Source organism: Zea mays, chromosome 3 (genome assembly GCF_902167145.1).
Source record: "Zea mays cultivar B73 chromosome 3, Zm-B73-REFERENCE-NAM-5.0, whole genome shotgun sequence".
NCBI lineage: Eukaryota > Viridiplantae > Streptophyta > Magnoliopsida > Poales > Poaceae > Zea > Zea mays.
Genome location: NC_050098.1, coordinates 119,569,614 through 119,586,897, shown reverse-complemented (window position 1 = coordinate 119,586,897; position 17,284 = coordinate 119,569,614). Strand labels below are relative to the sequence as shown.

Genomic DNA, 17,284 nt, shown 5'->3' with positions numbered 1-17,284 from the left:
TTTATCCAATCATGAATAAATAATTAGACGATAGGGTGCACTGTACTGAATGACTGAAGATTTTGAAGTGAAAACTCAAAAAGTAATGCTTACTCAGTGCATAGAAGAAAGATTGTTCTTCTCAACTGAACAAACGACGATTGTCGAGGACATGATGGCATGGGTCGGCCGTGTCACCGGAGAAGAGGCCGCCCATCAGGGTGCCGAGCGCGAGGTCGGAACCGAGACCGGGCATGGGGCACGCGCAACACGTCGCCCAACGCCATCGCCGAGCGAGGGATCCTCGGTTGGGAGCACAGCCGCGAGCGTGTTGTGGGCGAGCACCGCCTGCTCCTGCGAGATCTGCATACACAGCGGTTGGAGGACAGCTAGGGGGAGGGGGGCTGTTGCGATAGGGGCGCAGAGTTGGGGCACAATATCACCTGCTGTGGAGGCCCGCTCGTCGTCGAGCTCTTGCTGCAGCCCCCGCGCGGTCTCCATCGTGGCCTCCTCTCCCCGCGCTGCCTCCAGCTCCTCGAGGAGGGAGCAATCTCCAGGGGGCATACCTCCGGTTGGCACAACCCCAGGGAGGGGTGGGTACGCATGCGGGGGGTGACAGGGCGGTGGTGTCGGTGTCGGCGAGGAGGAGACCAGGAGGGAGGAAAGGGAACATCAGCACCCTGATCTCTCCCTGGTTGTCGTCGTCTATCGACCGAGGGGGGGACCTCTAGTCATCGTGCCTAGAATGGGGATGGGACGACACGACTGTCTTGGGTGGGCGGGGAGACGGGGCGGGGGACGGGGGGCACGGTGGGGGTGTGGACGCCTTCCTTAGGATCTTAATAGGAGTAGTATATGTTGGCGCCGATCCGGGCGCCAACCACTGCGTTTGAGAACAGGCGGCGGTGCTCTCCGCACAAGCGCGAACGGTCCGCAACCTGGAGTAGGGCTAGAGTTCCCTGCCTGAGGGGTCAGACGGTCCATGCCTATAGACCAGATGGTCCGCGCGTGCGCAGAGGCAGCGGAGTTCGCCGACGACGCCTGAATCTCGCTCCCGGGAGGGACCCCGTCGGGGAGGAGAGATTCTAGGTGTTGTCTAGGGTCCGCATGCCACCCTAGACACCTCTAATCGACGTAGAGCCGAAGAGAAGTGAAAGGGAAATAGGCTTTACACCTTTTCCTAAATGATTTTGGTGGTTGAATGTCCAACACAAACAATTGGACTAATTAGTTTGCTCTAGATTACATGTTCTACAGGTGCCAAAGATTCAACATAAAACCAATAAAAAGAACAAGACAAGAGTCAAAAGAAAGGAGCAAAAAGAAACCGAAGTGCTCCCTGGTCGGGCGCACCGGACTGTCCGGTGTGCCACCGGACAGTGTCCGGTGCACCACCGGACAGTGTCCGGTGCACCAGGGAAGATTGCCTTCAAACTCTTCGCCTTCGGGTTTCTCAGGCGCAGCCCACTATAATTCACCGGACTGTCCGGTGCTCCACCGGACAGTGTCCGGTGCTCCAACGGAACGAGGCCTCAGGAACTCGGCAGCCTCGGGACTTCACGAAGACTGCTCCGCTATAATTCACCGGACATGTCCGGTGTGCACCGGACTGTCCGGTGCAACCTCGGAGCAACGACTACTTCGCGCCAACGGTCGACTCTGACAGTAAACAATGCAGAACAGTACACGCGGCAGAAGTCAGAGCAGAGGATCAGAGAGGCACCGGACTGTCCGGTGTGCACCGGACTGTCCGGTGCCACATGAGGACAAAAGCCTCCAACGGTCGACCAGCTCCAACCCCAACGGATAGGATGACGTGGCTGGGGCACCGGACATGTCCGGTGTGCACCGGACTGTCCGGTGCGCCCATCAACCAGCAGCTTCTCCAACGGCTACAAAATTGGATGGTGGCTATAAATACCACCTCAACCGGTCACTTCAAGGGGGGGGGAGTTCAAGCAACATTCCAAGTCATCTAGTTGACATACTCAAGCCCTCCCAACCACATATATTCATTGATCCATCCTATACACAAGATTTAGTCCACTACAACCAACACAAGTGCCACAAAAGAGAGAGCAAGCAATTGAGAGCTACTCAATTGAGTTTAGCCCTAGCGCCTTGTGAGATTCATTGAGAGATAGTGTGAGCTACATCTTTGTGTTCATTTGCGCGTGGAGTTTTGACTCCCATTCAAACTTCCTCCAAAGTGTTGGAGGCTTGTAAAAGCTAGCAAGAGACACCAAAGATTGTGGTGGTCCTTGTGGGATCGAGAGTGATCCTTGAGAAGAAGAAGAGCTCGCCGATCCTTGTGTGATCGGGAGAGAGGGAAAGGGTTGAAAAAGACCCGTCCTTAAGTGGACTCCTCAACGGGGACTAGGCCTTCGAGGGCCGAACCTCGGTAAAACAAATCACCCGTGTTCATTGTGCTTTTGCTTGTGATTTGTTTGCTTTCCCTTACTCTAAGTTCTCTTGCACTATTCTTTGCTCATATCATTTGGTGTTGCTTCAAGTTAAAATCTCATTTAAGTGAAGCAACACTCCGCAAGAAAAGAACTTGAGTTAGTGCTCTTTTTCATCTAAGCTTTCTTGCTTTGTTATCATAGAATTATTAGTTGTATTGATTTATCACTTCCGCATTATTTGAAAGCAATACTCTTTACTAGCAAGAACTTAGTTTTTATACTCCGATAATTGTTCATCTTGTTCTAACCACTAATCAAAGGATCTAGTTGGGGGATAAAGTTTTAATTTTCAGGTTTCGCCTATCCACCCCCCCTCTAGGCGACTTTCAATTGGTATCGGAGCTAGGCACTTCATCTTGAGTCTAACAACTCGAAGTGATGGCTCGAAGAAGATCCCAAAAGAACAAGAAGACAACTTCAAAGGAAAACAAGGAGGTAACTCTTGAGATATTACTTTCCGATTGTTCTAATTATGATTCATGGTCTACTAGAGTAGTAAATGCTTTTAGAAAAGTAGATCCACAATTAGAACAAATCTTAGACAAGAGTATTATCCCTCCTAGTTATGATAGGGAAAATGTTTCCGATGAAGACCAAAGATGTATTCGCTTAAACTATCTAGCTTTTGACATCTTGGTTAATTCTCTTAGCAAGGAAGATTATCATGCTCTCATAATGAATCATTATGAACATATTCCCGATGCGCATGATATTTGGACTAGAATTAAAAGCAAGTTTAGTAAGTCCAAAAATGATAGTTCATTTTGTGCTTCTACTTCCTTTTGTATTTGTGATACTAACCCTTGCAAGGAAGAAGAAGAAAATGAACGGTGGAGACCAAACGATGAATCCACCTCTCCAAAAGGTGTGTCTTCCCATTTCGATTCCCACATGTGTTGTGTGGCTAATGAAAATGATAGCGGAAGCACAAATGAGGATGAGGAGGAAGAAAGAAGCTTCATGCAACCCTACGCTCGCCTAAGCCAGGAAGATAAGGCAGTCATGCTCAAACTTCTAGAAAGAGCGAGAGAGCAAAGCGAAGCTCGTCAAAGGCTAGAAAGTATTCTCTCCATGAAGATGCAATACTTTGACGAGTTGACTAAAGAGCATGAGGAGCTAAAGTGCTCTCATGTTGATTTGGTCCAAAGGTATGAAACTATTTCAATTGAGCAAGATAACGCGTTACATTGTATAGCTCAATTAATAAATAAGAATACCTTGCTTAAGGACCAAGTAGAAAAGCTAAAAATTGAAAATCTAGCTTTTCAAGAAAAATATGATATGCTCATATGCTCTCATGAAAATCTTAGAGATGATCATATCATATTAAACATTGCTCATGAGGTTGTGATAGAAAACTTAAAATTCCAACAACCTCACTCTTGCACATGTGTTCATACTATATTACCATGTGCTAATGCTTGTTGTCCGTCGACAAGCAAATCTTCTTTTGAGCTAGGATTTGCAGGAACAAATGATGATACATATCAAAAGCTCAAAGAAGAAAATGAGAGGCTAAAGATGAGCTTGACACAACTAAAAGGGAAATGCATTGCCCAACCTTCTCAAGATAACCGTAATCACATGGTGAAGAAGCTTGAGACGGGAACAACCGTGGCATGCACTACATCCCTTGAAGAAAATGTCAAGGATTTGAGGATTGCCAAGGGGAAGAAACAAAAGAAGAAATTCAACACCTCCTCCAAAAGCCTCAACCACGCCTCCACAAAAGGTAACATCCAAGGTAATGATCAAGCCACACTTCACATTAAGAGGTGTAGTGAATGCTTTAAAGAGGGGCACTTGATTAGGTCGTGTCCCTACATTAAAAATGGCTTGATTATTAACAAGGATGATAGACTTTGTTTTAAATGCTCCAAGAAGGGACACTTGCTTAGATCTTGTCCCCATTTAAAACAAAGAGGCATAGGGTTAGAAAAGAAAATTTTTACTAACCATGTAGCAAGCAATAAACAAGGAAAGAAGAAATCTTCAAAATTTGGAAAACGCCTATGCTACACATGCCGAAAGAAGGGACATCAATGCAAAGATTGTCCCATTGGTAAAAATCTCACTCCTAACTTGTCATTTGATTCATATATAACTAGGCAACCCAAGATTGCAACTTGTGCTAGAAAGGTAACAAGTTTACCAAGCACTAGCACAAAGGACACTTGGGTTCCTAGATCCTTGTTTACTAACCTTAACGGACCCATCAAGCGATGGGTACCAAAATGTGCTTGACAAGATTTGTAGGAGAAGGAGATGGTATGAACCTTTGGGGTGCTTGAGGGAGTTAATTCAATTCTTATCAACTCAAGCTATCAATCTTCAAATGATCTACATATCCAAGATTGACCCAAGGTTACTTCAGTTTATCGTATTCAAAACTCATATCATCTCGGGAAGATATTATTGTTGTAGGAAATAAAGAATCATCATGTATCAAAGCCTACAACATGGAGGAAAGTCAAGGGATGGTAACATTTATATTCTTAAGTGCAATTATCTTAATTTGTCATGTGTCTTGTGTAGTCACATAGAAATAAAAAGCACTTAAGGATGTTTTAAAATTATGTTATCATTCTTTGAAGAAATTCCTCTCATATGGTAGATTGTGTATTTATCAAATTCTATATTATGACAATCTACATGCTTTAAATTATTGCAAGCTCTCATGGCATGTTTTCACATTAATTATTCTATTATTGCCATGTTCTAGATATAGAGAGATACTTCATGTTCTTAAAAGAATAAGGTGTCATGTAAGGAATTCAAATACTTAGGACACTTATAAAAGGAAAATTCTCTCTATAGCTAGAAAAGTGGGACTAATGTTTTTATCTAAGTAATTCAAGTAGTCTCACTTGTAAAGAATAAGTTTCTCTATGGAAATGCGTATCTCGTCATGTCTAGGAAATTCTATCCAATAATTCATGTTGTATCTCTTATTGCTTAATTGGATATGATTATTCTACATTTATCGCTCTCCATGTCATGAATTAAATTTATTCCCTTAAGTCTCAAGAATTTAACCATGCTTGTTTTATGAGTTAAAACTAGGCATACTTCATGGAATAATCTAGTTCATATCATAAAGTTTCCATGCTTTAGTAATTCACCTTTTCATTCCCTATCAAAATGATTACTAAATGGAAACTAGTGCTTGTGTTGCTAACGTATCTCTTGAGCTTACTTATAAATATGCATAAAAGGGAAAGTACACAAGCCTCATGGGTTGATCTTCACCCAAAAGAAGAAAGATAAAAGCAAAGGTATGGGAACTCATCTTCTTAATTAAGTTTAGTTCCCATCTCAATGGGTATTTAATCTAAATTATCATATTCTACCCTTGTGAGGAATAGATTCGCTATTGGACCGAAATTAACTAAGTGTGCATTCAAATATCATTTTCTTAATGCTCATGTCCATTAGAATCTATTTAATGCCTTTGCGATATTTATATATATGTTATCATATTGATTTGCTTCCAAGTGATAATTAATTAACTTCAATATGATAAAGTAAAATCTCCAATGATTATTAAAATGCTTAAAAGGTGCTCACTCATTTTTCTCAAATGAAATGCACTAATGTTAAGGATTTTACTTCATGTCTGTGTGACTTGTGGATGATGAATTATGCTTATTTCCTATCTAAAAGAAATCATCCATCACTATATACTCCCTTGTATTAATAACATTTTTCTTGAGTATTTTCAATAAGTTTGAAAGGAAAAAGAAGCCACTGCAAAGGGAGGACTCTCAAATGAAAGAGGAGAACATCAAGAACAACACCACCTACTTTCACGAAACAATCAATGGTGTGGTCGTGAATACTCTAAATCTTTAATAATGAAAATTCTAGGCTCAAGTTGTTTATTACAAATTTAATGAGCCTTGATCAAGATGTATAATGGTTCTCCCTATTTGTCTTCCAAGTAAATACATTCATTCAAATTCTTGATGCATATCTTTAGGGGGAGTCCATTCTTATATTTTGATTATGTTGAGACTATTGCTTTATCTTAATAATTTCATATAGTCTCTTGCATGAGAATAATGTTTCTCATGTAGTATGCTACTTCACATCAATCCAACTTGTTAAAATATTGTCGCTTTTATCAAGGATTGTTGCTTTCATTTCTAAAGTAGCATGCTTATTGGATTCTCCTATTTTTAAGCTTGATTGAAAGTTTAATGCCCTTGTTGCTCTCTTGATCGCATATTGGTTGATCATCAAACAACTTCGATTATCACTTATGTTTCTTAGTGCCTCATGTAATTTCAATTTGATCTCAATTGGTAATTTTAATTGACATCTATCTTGATATGCACTAAGGAAAAAGGAGAATTCATGATTCATTTATGCAACTTGTGATCCATTTGATATATGCTAACAATAACTTGAAAAAGATCACTAGTTGTAGAACTCTCTCTTGTGCAAAGTATTTCCATATATTGTCATTGAGTATAGGTCTTAAGCAACTAAGACTAAGGACAAAGCACAATGAAGAGAGCGTCTCTATGAGAAGGTACAAAAGGGTAAAACCACTTCCTTTCATTTAAACTTGTACCTAAATCTTCCTCTTATAAGCATTCTTTGCATATCTTATATATAAGGAAGAGAAAGCATGTCCTTTGCATTTATCCCTGCTTCATACCTAGTTTAACCTCTTAAAATTTCACTCATGCATTATTGCATCTTTGCTAAAACTAGATGAAGTGATTCTATTGTCAAAGAGCTTAAAGCTTAACCTTGTATCGAGGATAAGCTACCTTTGTTCCAAAGGTGGATGGTCCTTAAGTCTCTTTGAAATCCTTAAAGGAAAATGCTTAAAATGTTTGCAACATGCTCTCATAAGTGCATAAACTGTCTTGAGCATCACTCATATACTATGACACAATGCACTTCACTTTCTCTATGATATAGACTTGTTCTCATTAACCTAATTATGTGCACTTGGCATTTAAGGCCAAAATATGCATTCCTCTCAAGGCACATATTTAGGGGGAGAAATCTATATTATATAGAACTATGATCATACTTAATTGACATATCTCTTGATCATATCTCTTTCATTTTGGTACAAATGCATATATCCTATTATTCCCGTACCATGACTACGACTAATATGTTTCCAAGTATATTACTATGCTAAGTCGTAGATTGAAAGGGAAATGGAGTCTTCGGCGAAGACAAGGCTTCCACTCAACTCTTTGGTATTATCTACCCTTCGCCATCATTCCATACTATTTCCCCACATTGGTATAATTTTCCACTCATATATTATTTACCAAAGGGGGAGACAACTTATAGAATGGGCTCTGATGACTCCGTTTTTGGCGATTAATGCCAAAGGGGGAGAGAGTATTAGCCCAAAGCAAAAGGACCACACCGCACCACCACCAATTTCAAAAACCTAATTTTTCAAAGAGAAATTTTCAATTGGTATCCTATTATGTTCAAGAAGAGGGAGAAAGTAGTATTTCAAAAAAGATATATCAAAACCCTCTTGAACACTAAGAGGTGGATCTCATTTAGGGGGAGTTTCGTTAAGTCAAAGGAAAAGCATTTGAAACAGGGGGAGAAAATTTCAAATCTTGAAAATGCTTTGTAAACTCTTATTCATTTACCTTTGACTATTTGCAAAAAGAACTTTGAAAAGATTTACAAAAGATTTTGCAAAAACAAAACATGTGGTGCAAGCATGGTCCAAAATGTTAAAAACAAAGAAAAACATCCATGCATATTTTATGAAATGAATATTGGTTTAATTCCAAGCAATCTTTGCACCTATCCTATGCAAACTAGTTCAATTATTCTCTTATATATTTGCTTTGGTCTGTGTTGGCATCAATCACCAAAAAGGGGGAGATTGAAAGGGAAATAGGCTTTAAACCTTTTCCTAAATGATTTTGGTGGTTGAATGTCCAACACAAACAATTGGACTAATTAGTTTGCTCTAGATTACATGTTCTACAGGTGCCAAAGATTCAACATAAAACCAATAAAAAGAACAAGACAAGAGTCAAAAGAAAGGAGCAAAAAGAAACCGAAGTGCTCCCTGGTCGGGCGCACCGGACTGTCCGGTGTGCCACCGGACAGTGTCCGGTGCACCAGGGAAGATTGCCTTCAAACTCTTCGCCTTCGGGTTTCTCAGGCGCAACCCACTATAATTCACCGGACTGTCCGGTGCTCCACCGGACAGTGTCCGGTGCTCCAACGGAACGAGGCCTCAGGAACTCGGCAGCCTCGGGACTTCACGAAGACTGCTCCGCTATAATTCACCGGACATGTCCGGTGTGCACCGGACTGTCCGGTGCAACCTCGGAGCAACGGCTACTTCGCGCCAACGGTCGACTCTGACAGTAAACAGTGCAGAACAGTACACGCGGCAGAAGTCAGAGCAGAGGATCAGAGAGGCACCGGACTGTCCGGTGTGCACCGGACTGTCCGGTGCCACATGAGGACAAAAGCCTCCAACGGTCGACCAGCTCCAACCCCAACGGATAGGATGACGTGGCTGGGGCACCGGACATGTCCGGTGTGCACCGGACTGTCCGGTGCGCCCATCAACCAGCAGCTTCTCCAACGGCTACAAAATTGGATGGTGGCTATAAATACCACCTCAACCGGCCACTTCAAGGGGGGGGGAGTTCAAGCAACATTCCAAGTCATCTAGTTGACATACTCAAGCCCTCCCAACCACATATATTCATTGATCCATCCTATACACAAGATTTAGTCCACTACAACCAACACAAGTGCCACAAAAGAGAGAGCAAGCAATTGAGAGCTACTCAATTGAGTTTAGCCCTAGCGCCTTGTGAGATTCATTGAGAGATAGTGTGAGCTACATCTTTGTGTTCATTTGCGCGTGGAGTTTTGACTCCCATTCAAACTTCCTCCAAAGTGTTGGAGGCTTGTAAAAGCTAGCAAGAGACACCAAAGATTGTGGTGGTCCTTGTGGGATCGAGAGTGATCCTTGAGAAGAAGAAGAGCTCGCCGATCCTTGTGTGATCGGGAGAGAGGGAAAGGGTTGAAAAAGACCCGTCCTTAAGTGGACTCCTCAACGGGGACTAGGCCTTCGAGGGCCGAACCTCGGTAAAACAAATCACCCGTGTTCATTGTGCTTTTGCTTGTGATTTGTTTGCTTTCCCTTACTCTAAGTTCTCTTGCACTATTCTTTGCTCATATCATTTGGTGTTGCTTCAAGTTAAAATCTCATTTAAGTGAAGCAACACTCCGCAAGAAAAGAACTTGAGTTAGTGCTCTTTTTCATCTAAGCTTTCTTGCTTTGTTATCATAGAATTATTAGTTGTATTGATTTATCACTTCCGCATTATTTGAAAGCTATACTCTTTACTAGCAAGAACTTAGTTTTTATACTCCGATAATTGTTCATCTTGTTCTAACCACTAATCAAAGGATCTAGTTGGGGGATAAAGTTTTAATTTTCAGGTTTCGCCTATCCACCCCCCCTCTAGGCGACTTTCAAGAAGCGAAAAATTTGGGGATTGAGAGGCTAAACTAGAACTAAACTAGAACTACTCCTAATGCCTAAGGTAAAAACGAGAGATAAACTGATTATTGATTCAATTGTTTTTTATTAATCAGTCGTATTCCTCTGTATTTATAGAGGAGGGGGGCTGGACCCTTTACAAACAAATTTCCTAAGCTAATTCCACAAATCTAGCCAACAACTGTAGCAAGAAACTCGGAACCCTAATTGACTCTGCGCGTGCGGACCGTCTGCACGGTTATTTTTGCTCTCCAACAATATAGTTATAATAAACTATCCTTTGCATGCTCTCACTTTAAGTTTCAATTCAATCTTATCGCAAACGCACTACTATGCTATAGCTATATCTAGGAAAAGCGGCAATACAAAGCCAAGATCTTCCTTACTAAACTTAACTCATAAGTTTAAGTTAATGAGGGCTAATCCGTCCGCAGTTTTCAACTGGTAAAGCTTTCCCTGTCTCTTCGGGAATACAAGACAAATAAAAGAAAAAGTAAATGCAAGACAACCTGAAAGGAATTCCTATGTATGAGTTAGTTCGATTCCATACTCGGACTGGTATATATAAGTGCTCATCACTACTCGACTCAATCTACTATAGGATAGGATAGGATACATGGAATCGACGTGTGTTTATTTGAGATGTTGATTAATATTCTCTATATTATTATTATTATTTATTTTTTATCAATGACAAAACATGTGTATAATCTTATTTATATTTCAAGGTATAATGCTAACAAAAGTATATAATAACAATTAGTGTTCTTGGATATCAATGTATTTTATCATATTGATTCTGTAGCAATGCACCTGTATATATCTAATGTGGAATGAAGTACAATTTTAATGAAATACTAGGTATATGCCTGTGCGTTGCGACGACATACAAATTATTCAATAAATGTGAGTGCACGACGATTACGTTAAAACAAATAACATATATATCATCAACACCAATATCTCACAAATTCCCACTAATAACATGAAATGTGTGCGCGATTCAAATAGAGATAATTTGTTCCAAACATGCTTGTTTACGAGCACATTCATTTGGTGAAGTGAGAAACTTCTCCACGATAGGGACGACACCAATATTTACAACCGGTAATGGTGTCATTTCCTCCCAACCCCAATTGTCACACATGCCTCCGGCTTTGCTCCATGTTGACTTTCACAATCTCGACAAGCATCTTCTTCCATTTGTCGCTACGGTCTTCGCCATTTTTTTGGGAAGCAATATTGGTCACGATGTTCTCGATCGTGTCTGCCTGCAACTTTGATCTCGAGTACGGTGAGTTCTGCAACAAGTCAAGAAGAACTATCTTGGTTTTATTTCTGCATAGATGGAACAAACATAAGTTAGGAACTATTCGCATAAAAAATAGTCCAGAATAAGCCAAATATTCATGCAAAAATTACAACACCACCATCACATTTCATATAGGTTAAGGCAGCTATTGCACATTCTACATAAATTTAAGGCTTTCCAGCTACAACCGCATAGTTCCCTGATGGCATCGAAGTATGAACTCAAACCAAGATCCACACAAAGCCATAATGGCAATACATTTTACTAAATTATATGTTACTTATTTATGTCTTATTTTAATATCTAGAACAAGTACCATAAATATCAACTACAGTTGGCTCGGAAGCTATCAGATTTGCTTCCTTCCTAGATCTTCCCGTCAATATCTTGCATCAACAGCAAAGAGATGTTGTGCAGGTCAAAAAACATCTTTTTATGCAGAGATACTTTCAGCAGTTTGTTTTATCAATTTAGATTGTGATGAGGTTGTAAAATACCAGTATTGTATGATTGTATCAAACATGATTATGCCTAAAAGATGAACATAGTGGAAATGACACAATGGTATTTACTTGATAAAATCCTTCCATCTAGCAGGTGAAAGCGAGAGTGAAATGGCGACGGATGTAAGTGCACACTACAAAAAGCATACTACCATCTAATCCTTCCATCTATCTATTTTATACATTAGCATGGACTTCTTTATAGTAGAAGCACATATTAACTTTATACCCCAATCAATACCCCCAACACACATCATTTTGGCAATATGTTATTGCTTAACCTAAGTGAAGTTAATTTATAATTTGACTAAATTTTAATCAATATATGCTTGTTAATATTAATAATATAAACATGGAACAAAGTTATATGAAGAAAATTATAGCAAGCATATATTTTGAACAAATTTATATAGTAGAGATATATCTATTGATAAGGTAAAAAGAACAAGCGTGCATGCGCCAAAATGAACAAAAAATACAAAATTGAGAAAGAACCAGAAAGATTTTTGTTACCTATCAATGAGTTGTTTCTAGAGATCCCTTGTAGAGATTCAGAATCCTTTCGATGGTGTTCTTTGTATATAGATGGAGACACAACTAAAATTATAAGGTGAGTTGGATGACCATATGATAAGTGTAAGAAAGAACTAAAGGTGTGAATTATTTAATGATAAATGGTGGATGCGCACAATTTAGACATGGACAAGATACATGTGAACACCACACAAATATCTACTACTATAATTATTAGTTATCAACCTCATCTAAAATAATAGGATTTGACACTATCAATTGAAAATAGAAGACGACATAAAGCGCCAGATGGGAGACATGTGTCTATTAAGAAAATGGGATTCGGGTGTTAATAAACATGTTCTTTGAAAGACGAAACAAACAGTTTACAGAATATTACAAAAAAGTGAAGTAAGAACAAAAGTAGAGATGTTGTCTTCATGTAACTACCATTTAAAAAACAAGACTATAGTATTGTATCATATATCACATAGATACAAGAGTGGTCTTCATCAGAACAGACAATCAGATATAAGAGCGTAAGACTAAACTCACATACAACACTATCTCACTTTAATAATTTCAGTTCAATTGTAAGGACATGGCAAAACTGGACAGCAGGATTCTAGCAAAACTGGCTCACATTATTTCAGGAAAACTGGATAGCAGGATTAGATTGGTGTGTTTCAGCAAATAGACTAAACTGAATATATTTGTAAAACTGGCAGCAGGATTTCAGCAGAGTTCTGCTACCTTCATATAAACAGACAATCTACAAACATTGTGTGTTCAGAAAAATAATCATTAACTTAATATTCCAGCAAACTAATCCATTTTCAGTTTTGTATTTTCAGTTTTCATAGTTGTCCCATTATAAAAATGAGATAAAAATGATGATGGAAAATGGCCTGAGAGCAGTGGTGCATACCTATTGTTGATTGATGTGAATTCGAAATTGGTTATTCTTCGTTGTTGATATCTTGGCTGCTCAATAGTTGCTACCCACAATGGAGAAAATTTTGAGGTTATCATCAGTGTTTTGCTTGGAAAAGGCTTGAGATAGAACATAATGCATTAAAATCGGGATGATCACTCCGCAGGGTATGAAAAACATGGTCTTTAAAAAGTCCAGTCAAACCAGAAATAATCAAGCATACAGAGACATTATGTTTACCTAGTCATTCTGTTTGAACTGATAAATTATGTTTACAACAGTGCTAGAATCGTAGTAAAGAACCAAACAGTACAGAGACATTACCTTGGAATGTTGACGCCGCAACAACAGTATTCCTTGGAGAGCCAAAGACGACGAGGATTAGGAGCGTCCCGCCATGGTCTTTAAGGAGGACCCAAATCAGCGTCGATGGTAGGTCTGCGTCGATCTGGGGCGAGGTTTGGGGCCATGGTCGGGGATGACAGGGTTGTGGGCTGCCAGATTATAGTCGATCTGGGGCGATGTCTGGGCGATGGCAGGATTTGGGGGCCGCGTGCTGTCAGCGATGTCGGCGCTATCGGGATTTGGGGCGAGGTTGGCGCTATCGGTGCTGTTGGGATTTGGGGTGATGTTGGCGCTATCGATCTGGGGCGAGGTCAGCGTTGTCGACGCTCGACCATGGTGGGATTTGGGGGTCGCGCACTTTCGGAAGCCCTGGACCATGGCAGGATTTGGGGGGGGGGGCGCGGTCATGTTCGCTGTAGGGAAAGACGCGTGTTGTGGGAGAGGCAGATGGTCGAGGGCGAGGAGCCATAGTGGGAACTGCGCGCCGCGGGTGGTGGGGAAGGGCGCGTTGTGGGCGAGGAGCCGTAGCGGGAACTGTGCGCCGTGGGCGGTGGGGAAGGGCGGAGGCGTGGTGAAGATGGGTGCACGCCCACAGTCCGTACATATGGATTAGTAGAGATAACAAAAATGAATTTACTAAAAAAATTAGTATGTAGCAAGGACATATACAGAAAATACCTTGCAACGAACAGCAGTGTTTATGGCATCTGAAGGCCGAAGATCGAAGGTGGTGTTGTCTGTAGGATCATTGACCTGCAGTGTAGGAGGTTTCTACTTTAGAATATTATTAAGGTTAATGGTGCACCCACTAAAAATGCATTAATTTGCTCTTACTTATTAGACAGGTAGATTTGTACCTTTGTTAAATAAAGATCAGCACAGTATGCTTCTTGAATTCTTTTGTTTACCCTAACAAGTTTTACCTGAACCCAAAACCACCATCATGATAGAAGGGGCAATAATATGAATTAACTTCTCCTTGACCAAGTAAGCATATCTGCTACAAATGCTTACAAGTAAAAAGATTACCTCATAACCCATTTTATCAATCATTTCCTTGACAGCTTGATATATGGTCGCTCGTGCCTATAACAGAAAGGTGTTATATAGACTACATCAAGCAGAACAGATAGTATGAAATAATAGAATTGATGACAATAGAAGGAATTACAATGTGGACATTACGAATAACTGGCATCAGAAGAACGCTTGGCATCTCCACTGAGAAAATTGAGAGGGTAGACATGCATTAATGTCAATAAAAAATTCCTACTTCTGAATTCACTGAATCAAACTAAAAGATTACGTACAAACAATGATTAGGAGTAAAGTTCTGCTTCCATCTTCAATCCTCAAAACAATAGCAGGTTGTGGTGCACTCTCTGGAATATTTCTCCCTTGAAAATTACTATGGACACAACACAAGTTCTTTCCATCTCGCATCTTTATCACATATCCTTCTGACCCACTTCTCACCTCAACTGGAAAAGAACACAAAACCATATTTTACCTTAGGAACAGGTACTGGGGACACACCAAAGTACTACCAGTAGCTATTTTGTAAATTGACTATTCAATATTCAAATTGCTTTCCATTCCATCAACATAATTTAATTTGTGTCGAGTTCAAACATGACTTCGATTCAAATTGTCAACTTGCAACTTGCATATAGTAATGTATGGTACCAATGATGATATAATATGCACAATAGTTTGCAACAGAGGCACAATATCAGTACAATTACAAGATAAATTACAAGTTGCAATGGAATGCATTCAAATTTTTCATTCACACAGTAAGATGCTTGAGACAAATGAGTGGAACATGGAATGTCAAGCAACTAATCACATAGGAAAATTAAGTCTAGAGTAGCAAATAAATAAAGCCTAAGTAAAACTTGAATGTTGTGTGGCATTCTCCATATAAAAGCAGACCATCTTGTGTGAAGAATTACCTGCTTCTAGCACAGTAGAATTAACATAGTCTTCATCACTCTCGCTAGAGTTTCCAGCCATGTATCCATTACCATCAGAAGACGAGCTGAAGCTACAACATGGACCTATGTTCTTCGTAGATGTTTGAGAGATGAGAGAAATGAATCTTGAAATGTTTCTGTATTTTGAAATGGCACCAAACAATGCAGTCCCAAGCTGCCCAGATTTGGTCAGGGAGTTGTTGATCAGCGCAGCAGCAGGCAGTTTCACTTGCATTGCAGGACGGCAGAAAACAGGTACCTCCATCGCCATCAATCTGCCTCCATGAAAAAATGGAACAAATAAATAAATATCCGTGTCCAGATAATGTTGTGCAGGAATAACCAAGTGACCTCAAGAAGCAGAAAAGTCAGAAAATGATTCTTGGCCTGCGCCTATGCTACAACAGATACCGGGGGCGACGGATCTGGGCTTGGCGGAGGCGACGGCGCCAACGGCGTGTAGAGCGGAGGACGCAACAGCCGCCATTGGTCTTGTCGAGGAGCGGAGATGGGCTGGGCAGCACACAACCGCGGGGGGAGGTGGGATGGACATAAGTGACGGCGAGGTGTGTGCAGCACACAACCGCAGGGGGAGGTGGGATGGACAGAAGTGATGGCGAGGTGTGTGCAGCACGGGTGGGAGGCGAAATCGCTGGAGGGGAAGGGACAGGAGAGCAGATGCGGGGTGTGTGCGACGCGGGGGGTGGCGGGATGACCGGAGGGGATGGGTGAGGGAGGGGCGGGAATGATGCGGCGCCCGTGGCGGCGGACGAGAGCGGGGGCAGAGGCACCGCGAGCGAAGGTGTGGTTCGGCGGCGGCACAGTGAAGGCTGTGGATCCCCCTGGCCGCGGGCAACGCAGGGATGGGGACGGGGCAGACATCGACGCATGGGGTGGTTGCGCGGGCCGATGATTGCGGGCAGTGATGGATAGTGTGATGATGGTGGGGCGATGATGGAGGGTTCTTGGAATTGCGCGGCCGAGAGCGGGGCAAGGGGAGAATGTCGGAGGCAGGGGCAGGCAGAACCGTGCGCCAGACAATGTGGACGCCTACGGTATCTTCTTAAGAGTAGTAGAGATATGGCCTTTCCGTACCGGCCATTTCGTGCCTGCCTTAAATAAGTCGTAAGTCGTGCCCGCCCATAGCCCGTGATATCGGCCCACTTACAGTTTGATGCATCGAGCCGGTCTAACCGATCTAAAATATTTCAGATCGTGCCATGTCTGAGCTATGTTTTTTTGCGTTTTGAATCAACTCATCAGACTCGGTCTAAATGTATACCTATAGAATGGAGCCATTTCCCTTTTTCATGTTTTTGGTTGAAAGGATAAGAACAAGATCCATCCTCTTTAAGGAATATCCACGAAATACTCGTAAATACTCGTAAGAATGGAGTTTTCCTCCACAAGAAAAAGACATATATTAGAATTTAGAAGATGTTTAGTTTTTATGTAATAATTTATAGTTCCTATATTTTATTTTATTTTATTTTAATTCGTAATGTGGGTCGGAGAGACTCCACACTATAGTCCACCTCTTTTCCATCTTCATCGTGGTCATCCTCCCATTAATATCTCCAACAAACTTATCTCACTCTCTCCCACTTTCTACTTCAAACTAGTGGTGGATTCAGACCCGGGGCTGCCCGGGCTGCAGCCCATGTCACGACCCCATCTCTGCACTACGTTAGAATGCAGCAACATCGTGCGCTAGCCCTGTCCGTGCTGCAAG

The 17,284-nt window shown here is 41.4% G+C and overlaps 1 protein-coding gene across 1 annotated transcript; it reads right to left on the bottom strand.

Moving 5' to 3' along the window:
- Nucleotides 1-14,878: 14,878 nt before the first annotated feature.
- LOC103652143 (bifunctional nuclease 2) lies at nucleotides 14,879-15,907 on the bottom strand. The gene is made up of 2 exons (XM_020550874.2): nucleotides 15,532-15,907; nucleotides 14,879-15,057 (listed from the first exon to the last, which is right to left on the bottom strand). The coding sequence occupies exons 1-2, from the start codon at nucleotides 15,821-15,823 to the stop codon at nucleotides 14,879-14,881; spliced, it is 471 nt and encodes a 156-aa protein (XP_020406463.1). The 5' UTR covers nucleotides 15,824-15,907.
- Nucleotides 15,908-17,284: the final 1,377 nt, after the last annotated feature.

Coding starts and splice junctions, on each gene's coding strand:
- LOC103652143 (XM_020550874.2), bottom strand. CDS start 15,823: ATGGCGATGGAGGTACCTGTTTTCTGCCGTCCTGCAATGCAAGTGAAA. Junction 15,058..15,531: donor TTCTACTGTGCTAGAAGCAG/GTAATTCTTCAC, acceptor GTTCTTTTCCAG/TTGAGGTGAGAAGTGGGTCA.